Here is a 12156-nt window from a genome sequence, read left to right as displayed (position 1 = left end):
CTAATACCATAAACAACCTACAGGCACCTTCTTCCCATATCCGTGCATCTCTTATGTTTAATCTTTTAACTCTTTTTAAATCAGTTGCAAAATAGATCCGTAATAATGGTGCAGTAAAAGACACTACTGTAAGTGATCACTTCCACATTTTATCATTTTATGGCAATACTGTTTTATATCTCCTAACGTTGTTTTTAATCTACTAAGTAACGCTTGAATACTGTAAAATGCATTGCTTTGCATAAAGATACATTTTTATTTCTTGATGTTCAAAATTTGGGGATAAAAATATGTCAATAGGAGAATTTGTATTCATCCTTTCCTTTTTTATTTTTATATTTCAGAGCAGAAAATTCCTGAGGAAGACTACATTATTTTAATAGATGGTTTAAATGATGCGGAATTTCATAAACCTGATTATGGTGACACAATTTCTTCGTTTATCAGAAACATAATCTCTAAGTTTCCTCCTTGGTTGAAGCTCATTGTGACTGTAAGAACTACCTTCCAGGTAAAAACACCTTTTAACTTTGTTCTTATGCTCAAAGACTAAGTGATCTTTTATATTGGTGCAGCTGCATTATTATGAGAAATACTGGTTTTAGAGGAATTCAATGTAAAGTCTCTTGGATTTTTTTTTTTCTTCCTTTGCCGTTGCATGTTTATTTACAGTGCACAAGTATGATATTGAAGGCCTTTTTAGTTTTGAATCACTTTCTTGAGTAGGCTAGTAGGATTGATAATACAAGAAGTGCTGAAATCAGAGTCTGTTCCCTTGGCCTACAAGAGTGAAATGGGCAAATGAATGAAAGCTTAAAAAAAAAAAAGTAATTGGAAGCCCATAGTGATTTTCCCTTCAATGTTTACTGGTTGGCGTGTATTTCTGAAGCTCTGGATTTTCACTTTTTAGGAAGGGATAAGCCACAATTCCACTATCTGTGTTGATGAGATTGATTTCTGGCCTTATTACCATTGATCTGTCTGCATCCCTTCACCTGTTTGCTGCCCCTGAAAGAACCCAGCCTCAAAACTTCTGGTTAAAGCATTTTGTCAGAATTAAGCAGCTAAGAGATACTTGCAGAAATCTTGAGAGTGTTTAAGTGAAGCCATATAGAATTCCTGTTTTTCTGTGCTGGACAGCAATGTTCTGAACAAAGTTCTGGTTTTGTTTTCAGCACTAGTCAGTCAGGCTGTTTTAAGATAGTCTCCTTCCGTTCACTTTAGTTTAAAAAACAAGCTGTGTCCATTTCAGTCTTTTACTGTATCTCTAAGATAGCACTGTTTATGTATTTTGATGGTGCTTGAGATACAGCACTATCTATAGGACTACCAGTCCTATACTGCTGCTTGACTAGGCGTCCCTCAGTGTCAAAGGAGAAGACTTGAAGGAGGACTGAGTCCAGCTCTGTAGCAGCTGTTTCCTAATGCAGCTGAGAGAACATCTGGACAGAAGGAGGCAGATGCCTCCAGAGTTATCAAGCTGACAAGGTACAAGACAGTACTGATGTGAAGTTGGATGTGTGATGGCATTGGACTAGATGACCTCTGAAGGTCCTCTTCCAACCCAGTGGTTGGACTTTAAGGACTCTAAGCATTTAACTGGCTGAAGAGTTTAGTTACCAGCTAAAGTTTTATTTTTAAGAAGGGATTTCTGTAGTAGGGACTGTTTCCTCTCAGGAGAAGTATGCATCTGTGATCAAAACATCTCACTAGCCTGAAAGTTCAGTTTTTGGAAATCCGTGTAACTACTTTAAAGTGGAATAAAGAATTCCTTATTGTGTTGTGGAAGTGTTGAGAAGTTTGTTAAACCCTTCTGATACATGCCTCTGTAAGAAGTTTTATGTCTCTTGGGTCTTTATTTACATAAACATAAATGTGTTCTGTGTTACATAAACATAAAAATGTGTTCAGGTAAACCTGTTGAAGTGTCTGACTGTGCCATACTTGGTACTTGCCTTAAACTAAGTGGGACTGTATGTGTGGATGGTCCCTTTATGGTACATTATTTCTGGAAGATGTAACAATGAGGAGATTGTTTTCTGTCTTGTCATTTGTGATATTTCTTAATAAATCATTCCTTCTTAATAGTACGTTTCTTCTACCTCCCCCCTTCCTCTGGCCAGGAAGGTCCAAATCTGGTAACTGTTTTCTCTTCCTTTAATTTTGAAGTGATCATTTCTATGGCTCATCCCCTTCAGTTGTCTTGCTGAACTTGGTCAGTAAAATATTTGAGACCTTCATATGAAAAATGATGAAACGTAGAAATATTGTTCTGCTTGTTATCAGGGGGCAATATTTGCGAAGTCATCACAGATACTGAATTTCTTTTTAACCTGTCTGGTACTTGTTACAGAAGAGAAATATAGCAAAGATGCATTGTTGAGTTTTCACTGCTGGAATACTGTAATGCATGTGTGGTTTTGTTTTTTTTTCTTTCTTTCTTTTCTTTTTCCCCTCTCCCTCTCATAGGAAGTAGTGAGTTCACTGCCCTTCATCGCAATATCCCTGGACAATTTTCCAGACAACAAAGAAATTCATGATGACTTGAATGCTTATATTCAGTACAGAATTAATAACAGCCAGGAAATTCTAAACAACATATCTTTAAATGGAAAAGCTGATGCAGCTATTATTGGGAAAGTGAGTAACCACCTGATCATGAGAAGCCTGGGATCTTATCTCTATTTGAAACTCACTCTGGATCTTTTCCAAAAAGGTCACTTAGTAATCAAAAGTGCAAGCTACAAGGTTGTTCCAGTGTCTCTATCAGAACTGTACTTACTTCAGTGCAATATGAAGTTCATGACAAACTCTGCTTTTGAGCGAGCCCTGCCAATATTAAATGTGGCACTGGCATCCCTACATCCTATGACAGATGACCAGATTTTCCAAGCTATTAATGCAGGCCAAATAAATGGCGAGCAACAATGGGAAGACTTCAACCAAAGGATGGAAGCCCTTTCGTGTTTTCTGATAAAAAGACGTGACAAAACACGTATGTTCTGCCATCCTTCCTTCAGGGAATGGCTTGTTTGGAGAGCAGATGGTGAAAATACTGACTTCTTATGTGAGCCAAGGTAAATGAAACCTGCAGTAAATCATGTTCAAATAACTGCACTTATGTTTTATGTAATTGGTTGCAACAGTTGGTGAGAGGGAAGAGTAATGTTGAAACACAAGCACGCCTAATTTTTTCCAAAATGAAAACTTTTATATGTTTAGAAGTAGACTTGACCAGAAGTATCAGCGGTTACAGTGCATCATTGACTGTAGAATTCGCAGGTTTGCATCTGACTTTTCTACCTTCATGGAGGAATGAGAGTATTATGTTGTCATTAATATAGCAAAATTGTTTAGAATTACGTGCAGCAGTACCTTGTCTATTTAGAGTGCAGGAATAGAAAGAACAGATCATTTGGGCACTTGTAAACATAAAAATAGTAAGCCACTTTGTTCTATAATTATATTCTTATGGCATTGTTTCAATTTGTTCCATGTCACCTTCTTTGACTTGGAGAGCATGAATTAGCTAAATTGGAGACAGTAAGCTGTTACTGTACACGCACATCCTCACAGACTGCATCTTCTGCTTTTTTCCATATTCTTCAGGGGATTAGTTTGATTGCTTTTATAAAAGAATAAATAATGATGACATTTAAAATTGTCACCAACCCAGGACTTCTCTGTGCTTCCAAGTGGATTTAACAAAAACAGTTTAGCAAGTGGAATTATCAGGATTGCAGGCTGTTTGGCCTCTACCGTTTTTCAACATGGCTAGCTGCACCTTGGGCCCATGGCATACCTGATGCACAGTGCATGCTCTAACAGACAGTGGAGTGCTGCCTAGTCTTACTTAAAACTTCCACTTTTGAAAAATTCTGTTCAGAAATTTCTGAAGATGGAGCAAGACGCCACACACGCACCTCATCTCCCCTAGATGAGTAGTCTAATTAGCATATGGTTAACTGTCCCATTCTGGTGTGTAGTCTGATAAATGTGTAGTATATGATAACCTTGTTTTCTGAGGGTTATAGCATTTCCAGTTACCCAGAACACTGACCACTGGTAGATGTAGAATTACTAAATAAATATTTTGCCTCAAATTTCAAAATTATTCAGATCTTCTAAAAGGATCCGGTTTTATCAGCGGTAGCTGCAGTTTCTGACTGTGAGATGAAACAAGACAAAAGGGGAGCAGTATGCAAATCCATGTCCAAAGCTGCTTTGGTTCTGACGTGGGCTTCTTGTGAGGTGGCAGTAGAAAAATATTAGGAGTTTGTTTCAACTTTGAAATTTGCCTTTTTTTCTCTTTGCATTATTTTGTTATGGAAAGAATTTTGTTTAGATGTAATTGTATGTTTCAATAGTCTGACAAAGAAATTTGAGGCATTATGACAGGCATACAGATATGTTAGGATATTTACTGAAGGTATAATTATAAAAGCAGTTCTCAATCCTTTTTACTAGGAACGGACACGCTCTACTGGCTTTCATGTTTTCTCGGCAAGAGGGAAAGTTAAACCGCCAACAAACTATGGAACTTGGTCATCATATCCTTAAAGCTCACATTTTTAAGGTAAAGCTTATAGCTTAATAAGGTTTATGATCTATTCATACAAATACCTCTTAGAAATTCTCCTGAGTTGCTTTAATAATTTGTTAGAAGCTTATGCAAAGTCCTTGGTAGTACTAACAAACAAAATTGTGACTTCTCTTTATACTGATGAGATGTAGATATAAATAGCATTTCTAATCCTACAGAGAGATTTTCCTGTTATATCATTTCTGTTAGGGTCTCAGTAAAAGGACTGGAATTTCTTCCAGTCATCTTCAAGCCTTGTGGATTGGTTATAGTACCGATGGACTGTCTGCAGCCCTTGCTTCTCTGAGAAACATCTATACACCCAATGTGAAGGTAAGAAAGTAAGAATTTTTTACAATCAGTGCTTCATCTGTTGCTGTAACTCTGTTGAAGAATGTTGAAATTATTGTAACCCTTTAGAAGACAAAAAGCCGCCACGTTGCATCTGTAACTGAACTCCTTTATGACAGGTCTTCATGTACTTTTTTTAAGCTGTTGTTAAAGTCCAGTTTAATTTTCCTTGATAGTTTTGATGGAAAGAAGGGTTTCACCCTGATTCTGTTGTAGCCATACACTGTAGCATAGGTAAGTGTATGGATGCATTTTCAGCAGGTCAGATGTACCACCTGATTTGCTGGGAAGACCTCAGCCATATTCTCTTGTAGGGGGGAAGTCTCAAGGGAATTGTAAAAGGAGAAATACTGTGAAAGTATGTAAAATACCAGAACTTTGCATTTGGATCCCTGGATTATGGGTAGAGAAATCCAAGCTGACAAGTTCCGATTGTAGCCAACTGCTAAGCCTTTTGATTGGAGAATTGTATGTACACACACACACATGCATGGTCTGATCATTTTTTTGAGATTGCTTTTTATGCAGTCTGGTTCTCTATTAATGGAGTCAGTTACATAAATCTGCAGAGTAGTAACAAGTCACACAGATGAAACTGTGGTGAGAGTAGAGAGTTTCAGGGGAGAGGCGAGCCTTCTGTTAGGAGTACATAGTTCAGTTATACAATAATCTGTTTGCTAACAGATGACTTTAAACTTTCATATTGCTATATATGTGATAAAGTCAATGTCTGCCAGTAAAATCTGCATCTGAATTAGGAAGTAACGTATGAATACTTGAAATAAGACATCAAAGTCTTTTAATAAATTCAGACAAATCTAAGGAAAACTGTTTTGTTTAAATTAAATTTTAGGTGAGTCGACTGCTGATCTTGGCAGGAGCAAATGTGAATTACAGGACTGAAGTACTAAATAATGCTCCAGTGCTGTGTGTACAGTCGCACCTTGGACATGAAGAAGTAGTCACTCTTTTACTAGAATTTGGAGCTGCTATTGATGGAGCTTCAGAAAACGGGATGACAGCACTTAGTTATGCAGCTGCTGCAGGTCACATGAACATAGTTTCACTACTGTACAAAAAAGGTGCCAAGGTAAGCTGATGCACAAAGATTGCGATTGTTTGCAGCCCAAAAAATCATGCAAAGGCCTAAGAAAACTGTTGTTGATTATCTAAGTATATAATTAAGACACATAGACTTGGGGTGGGGCAGTGGGGGAATCCAGAGCATCTACACAGACTTCCATGAAGCGTTTTCCATGTGCCAGTGATCACAACCCTCTGGCCCATCAGTTCAGCCAGTTTTGAGTCCACCTCATTGTACCCTTACATAACCTGTACTTCATCAGCTTGCCCATGATTATGTTATTGGAAACTGTGTCAGAAGCCTTACTGAAGTTGAGGTAGACAACATCCACAGCTCTCCCCTTATCCACCAAGCCAGTCACCTCATTGTAGAAGGCTGTCAGGTTGGTTAAGCATTGTTTTCCCTTGTTAAACCCACGCTGACTATTCCCGATCACCTTCTTGCCCTTCATGTGTTTGGAAATGGTTTCCAGGATTACTGTTTCCATCACCTTCCCAGCAACTAAGGTAAGGCTGTTTGGCCTGTAATTACCCAGCTGTTCCTTTTTGCCCGTGAGATAGGAGTGACATTTGCTCTCCTGCTGTGCTCAGGAGCTTCTCCTCTCCGTGGGCTTTTAAACTTTGAACATTTTTTTTTCCCCTCCAATGCAGGCTGACTATGTAGACAAGAAAGGCCAGTGTGCTTTGGTCCATAGTGCGTTGAGAGGGCATTGTGATATCCTTGAATACTTGCTCAATGTTGTTTGGATAACTCCTTCCCAAGAACAAAATTCACTAAGAAAAAGCCAGGCACTGCAACAAGCTCTAACAGCAGCTTCAAGTATGGGACACTGTCAGGTATGTTGATAGTTCAAATATTTCCATGTCTGTTTGAATTTGAGAACTGTACGGCAGTGCTTGCAGCTATTTTTAAAAGAGGCTTGGAAAGCAGGACTATTGAAACTTCTGATATTTAAAGTAGTATGAATTCTTAGCTATTTTAAATGCTGTAGTTAATTATCCAGTAACACTATTTGCTTCAGGATTTGTTTATATGTAATTTTCTGTCTACTTTTTTTCTCTCTGTTCTTGGAAGTTGTCCTAAATCTCTATTGGTAATGATGATATTCTGTATCAGTGATCCACCCTAGTATGTTTCTACTTCAGGTTGAATTTTTTTTTCATAGCATAACAAATTGTATATTGCATATACTTTCACATGCTTAACTATTTAACCTGATGCACATGTCAAGTTACAGACTTCAGCTTACTTCAGCTTAATGTCACTTAAGACAGAAATTTGGGGTTGTATGCACGTATACGATAAAAGAGGTGCTTGTCAGCATGACAGTATTATTCAGTAAAAGGAATGCTAAAAGTAAACACATAAGCAATACTCAAAATGCTTTAGATATTTAGGTTATACAAGTATGTCTTCTGTTCATTGGGAAAATAAACCTTAACCTTGATATAAAAGTAATTGGTAAGTAAAGATACCTGAATAAAGATCACATTAGGCTGATGAAATTTCTTACATACATGCATATGTATTATACGTGATGTGGCAAAAGTGGAAACTTAAAATCTCTTCAGTAAAACCATTTCAATATTTACTTCTTTCCAATCTATTTTTTAATTGCTATAAGATCAAGAATCTGATCTTTAAAGTTGTTTACATGATTCAAACTTAGAAATGTCTATGTGCAATTAATTTATTAAATGATATGTAAGCCATCACTGTCTTACAGTATAAATTGGAAGATTGACTGACTTGAATTACTGGATAATTCCTTCACTTCCATAAAAGTTCTTGTTTGCTATCCATGGATTATATTAAATCAGTCAACTCCTGAATATCAGAAAAATAGATCACATTATTCATAAATACACACTCTTACCTGAAAATGTCCCTCTTTCTCTACTTTTAGGACAATAAGAACCTTTATTCTACTTAGCTAGAAAAAAGACCTGGGTGCTTCATGAATTTTAAATAAATTATATTCTAGCATTTCAAATTTTAGGATTTTTCATACATTGTATACAACTCTTCTCATACAGCCTGAAAATACCAATATACTTTTAACTTCCCTGTAGCTTCCAAAACCTTTTCTATTCCCTTACCTTCCTGCTTCACTCTCAGTGACTGTGTACCCCATTAGATGATCTGGTTAAAATAGCCATTAGAACAGGTTTTAATTTAATAATCTTTTGCTAGCAGAGTGTTACAAAACATAGATTTCCTTAATAAAAACACAGCAAACCTTAATTTATAATTCACCTCAGGTTTAAAAATTCTCATTTAACAATGTATGCTTAAACCATTCTGTGAAAAATTTTGAAAAACAGCTAAGATATAAACAATGAGAAAGGAAAACAATAGGAATCACCATTTTACAAGAGGTATGCAAATGTTATCTTTTTTTGCCTTTGTTTTAGAACATATGCAATTTCCTCGCTGAACTAGGATGCATGGTTTTTATTTTTGGCATTGTTTTTCTTGATTTTTCTGGTGTATGTAGGTCACACAGGAGCTCATTAAATCATAATCCTGTAAAACATCCAGAACCAATTAACAGAAGGGCAGTGGGCTTTCTTTAAATGGCTTTCAATAGCGTTCAGTCATCTTCAAGTCATACACAAAATCATACTGAACTTGCTTTGATGGATTATTAACGATATTAATTTTCTTCGATTCATGTGCATGAAGAGAGAAGCACTCTGTTGTGTAAATCTGTTACCGTTGCTGTGTCTTGCAAGTGACAACTGATGGGTTCTGTGACTCACTACATCTCTGCTGGTTTTGGCAGGTGGTTTGTTACATCTTGACAACCAACAAGGACCATGACGTAGACATCAATGACACGGATGCCTTGTGGGGAGAAACAGGTACTGCCTTGCTTGTATTTTCCCTCACTTAAGTAGTAAGAGTTTTTAATTATGATGTTTTAAAATTTCAGTTTTGGAGATAAAAGCAATGGGAAAATACCAATTTTAATAATAAAATGCAGTTTATAAGCATAAGTATAGAGTTTTCAAACTTTATTTTATTAAAAAGTTATTTTAATTATTTTATTAAAAATTTTATTAAATCTACTTACATATTGAAGTTATACAAAACTCATGCTGCAAATCCAGTGAATTTCAGAAAACATACATCTGTTTCTAAATTAATTTTCCTCTGCTTTTTTTCTTGTCAACATTTTGTACTGAAATTCTTGCTTAATGTATTGAGAATCTTTGCCCATTAAGTACGTGCTTCGTTATGCATTCCTAACTTGTGATGGAGGTGGAGGTCCAAGTCCAGAGAACTACGAGCAGTTCCCTGTGGCACTTTTCTGCTCTTTGAGATAGATTAGTAACTTTGGGACAAGAAAAACACATAAAGGGAGTCAAGATAGGCACAGGATTAGCATTACCTTCAGTTATTGCATGTAAAAAATTTATGTTGAAAGGAAGTTAATTTATATGCTGCTGGAATCTTCACAGTTTTGCATGTGTGGGTGAACTTAGGTTTGCATTGCACTGCATGGTTCTTTGCTGTCTTTGCAAATGGGATCGTGATATGGAGCTGGATAGTGATAAAACTTACAAGTATGTGGCAGATGGAGTGAGGAGCTGTGCGTTTTGTGAGTGCCTGTTTTAAAAAGGGAAAATCCATCACACCTTGAAACGGCATAGAACAACCTTAAAGATCGTTCCTTTTCATACGTTAACATGTTCCAAAACAGCTTGCTTCTGTTCATGTATTTGTACTGCTGTTATCTACTTGAATCCTAAGTTGGTTCTGCTCTTTGTGAAGGCTGTTTCAATGGCATTTTATATTGTGAGTCTTTAGAGGGAAAGACAGCTAGAGATCATCATTGCCATTCCCAGTATTTTATCACATTAAAGTAATTGAAGGCCACGTTTGTGTGAAGTACAGGTTCAAGGCAAGTTAAATATGAAGGTGGAGCAGATAAAAAAGTCACATAACACATGATATGAGATGATGTAGGGGTTGGAGACTTTTAAGCATGGTTTATAAATTTCAGTAGTTTACCCTTTTCAAAATTCACTTTACTGTGTCTTAGTTGGAAAAGACAATCTTAGGTTAAAGACACCTCTGAGTTGTTTTTCCAGCCTCATATGTTCTACACAGACTAGCGAATTTGGAGCATTACTTACCGTCTAGTAAAAGTGATAGAAATAGCATCATTTTGGGTGCTGTCAACTTTTACAGAGTACTATTAAGCAGATCGAAGATGATCCTTTTGAGTAGAATAGTTGGAATTCTTGAGCAGGGCTTAGTCCTGACGTTGTTAAAGGAGGAATTGTTTCGTCTTCTTACACCTGGATAAGGTATATTATCTTGTTGCTGTAATGTTAATTACACCATGAGCTAAAATGCTGGTACTGGTAGAATAAAAAATGTGAAGTTTTTGAACAACGTAGTTTTTTCCCTTTAATGTTGGTATCTGTAACGGTTACTTTCCAGTTGATCAGTTGTAAACAGTTGATGTAAATGTAACAGAGTGAAATATCAGTGAGTGAAGAGTGAATGGATTAGATATCGTTGTTAAAAAAAAAAATAACAAACTTACTATTTACTGCAGTGTTTGTAATTTCGATTATTTTCAGTATTCATTAGAATTTTTAAAAATTTAACATGTTTGGAAATGCTAAAAAATGAGTAACAAGAAATTCACAATTTGACGTGCTTCTTATCGGAAAAGATATGGTATTAGGATTTAGAAAATGGAGGGGCGAGTCCTTTGCTGATTCTTGCAGAAGTTAGCACATGAACCCATTTTCAAAACAGTGTTAACATCAGTGATGACACTTCCAACACAAACAACAAAAAAAAAACCCCAAACATTTTAATTTCAAGCTCCATTTAAAACACAATAAGTCGATGCGAGCAAAATGGAAGAGGGGAGAAAATAATAATGGGGAAAATACTTTATTTTCAAGCTTCAGTGAGTGTCACAGTGAATTTCAAGTACAAAAGGGTATAGAAGAAGGTGGCAAGTTGTTTGACTGTATAGCCTTACAGCAGTGCTTCAGCATTATGGTACTGCATAGAGTCACAAAATATTACTGCCAAATGTGTGGAAATTACTTGCTTTCTCATAACACGTGTATTGTGAACATAGATGTGCAGTAATTTGTATCTTATGAATGCCTACATTAAAGACCACATCAATGGTTTTATTATTGTGCTATCTGGACACATTTGCTACTATATTGTGTAGAACTGCTCTGTTGACAGTGTATGTAGATTTGCATGCAATGGTGATAATCTGGTGTTTTCACCCAGGGCTGAAAAGGTGTCATCTGATAGCAATATCTATCCGTTTAAAAGTTTCAAGGTTACTGCATTTTAGATAGAGGTCAAGAGCACTCGCTCTTGACAGCATACACTGTTCAGTTCAAAAAAGATTTTTAAGGTGAACTAGAATGTTGATGTCTCTTGTGTGCTGGAAAATGTACAGTAATCCCTTGAAGTCTAGAGCAAGGGCTAACACACGGGAGTTAGAACTACTGATTTATAATGTATTGTGATTTTCACCATGAAATTTTTACTACTGCAGAATTAAGCTAAATTGTCCAAGATACAATCTTTCTGCAGAGATCTAAATATCATAAAATCATGCAATGGTCTGGGTGGGAAGGGAGCTGAAAGCCCCCCCAGTGCCCCCCCCTGCCCCAAGCAGGGCCCCCTTCCCCCAGCCCAGGGGGCTCCCAGCCCCGTCCAACCTGGCCTTGAACCCTTCCAGGGAGGGGGCACCCACAGCTGCTCTGGGCACCCTGGGCCAGCGCCTCCCCCCCCGCACAGGGAAGGATTTCTGCCTTAGAGCTCACCTAAATCTGCCCTTTTTCGGTGCAAAACCGTCCCCCCTCGTCCCATCCCCACCCCCTGACCCAGAGTCCCCCCCCCCCTCCCCTGCCCCCCCTTTAAGCCCTGGGAGGCCGCTCGAAGGTCCCCCCGGAGCCTTCTCTTCTCCAGGCTGAACCCCCCCAACTCTCTCAGCCTGGCCCCCCAGGGGAGCTGCTCCAGCCCCCCCAGCATCTCCGTGGCCTCCTCTGGCCCCGCTCGAGCAGCTCCGGGTCCTTCTGCTGTTGGGGGCCCCCGAGCTGGCCCCAGCACTGCAGGGGGGTCTCCCCAGAGCGGAGCAGAGGGG

At 37.8% G+C, this 12156-nt stretch overlaps 1 protein-coding gene across 4 annotated transcripts in view; it reads left to right on the top strand.

Moving 5' to 3' along the window:
* TANC1 (tetratricopeptide repeat, ankyrin repeat and coiled-coil containing 1) overlaps positions 1 to 12156 on the top strand; it is a 115228-nt gene that overhangs the window by 89948 nt on the left and 13124 nt on the right. For all 4 annotated transcript variants that reach the window (XM_032992652.1, XM_032992650.1, XM_042783819.1 and 1 more), the window contains exons 12-18: positions 345 to 511; positions 2470 to 3077; positions 4468 to 4576; positions 4793 to 4915; positions 5787 to 6023; positions 6668 to 6853; positions 8803 to 8881. In XM_032992652.1, coding sequence (XP_032848543.1) covers positions 345 to 511; positions 2470 to 3077; positions 4468 to 4576; positions 4793 to 4915; positions 5787 to 6023; positions 6668 to 6853; positions 8803 to 8881 — 1509 coding nt within the window. The remainder of the gene's footprint in view (positions 1 to 344; positions 512 to 2469; positions 3078 to 4467; positions 4577 to 4792; positions 4916 to 5786; positions 6024 to 6667; positions 6854 to 8802; positions 8882 to 12156) is intronic.

The sequence above is a fragment of the Tyto alba genome, unplaced genomic scaffold (assembly GCF_018691265.1).
Source record: "Tyto alba isolate M040663 unplaced genomic scaffold, T.alba_DEE_v4.0 Super-Scaffold_7, whole genome shotgun sequence".
Lineage (NCBI taxonomy): Eukaryota > Metazoa > Chordata > Aves > Strigiformes > Tytonidae > Tyto > Tyto alba.
The sequence above is the reverse complement of the archived record's forward strand: the minus strand, read 5'-3'. Positions and strand labels throughout refer to the sequence as shown.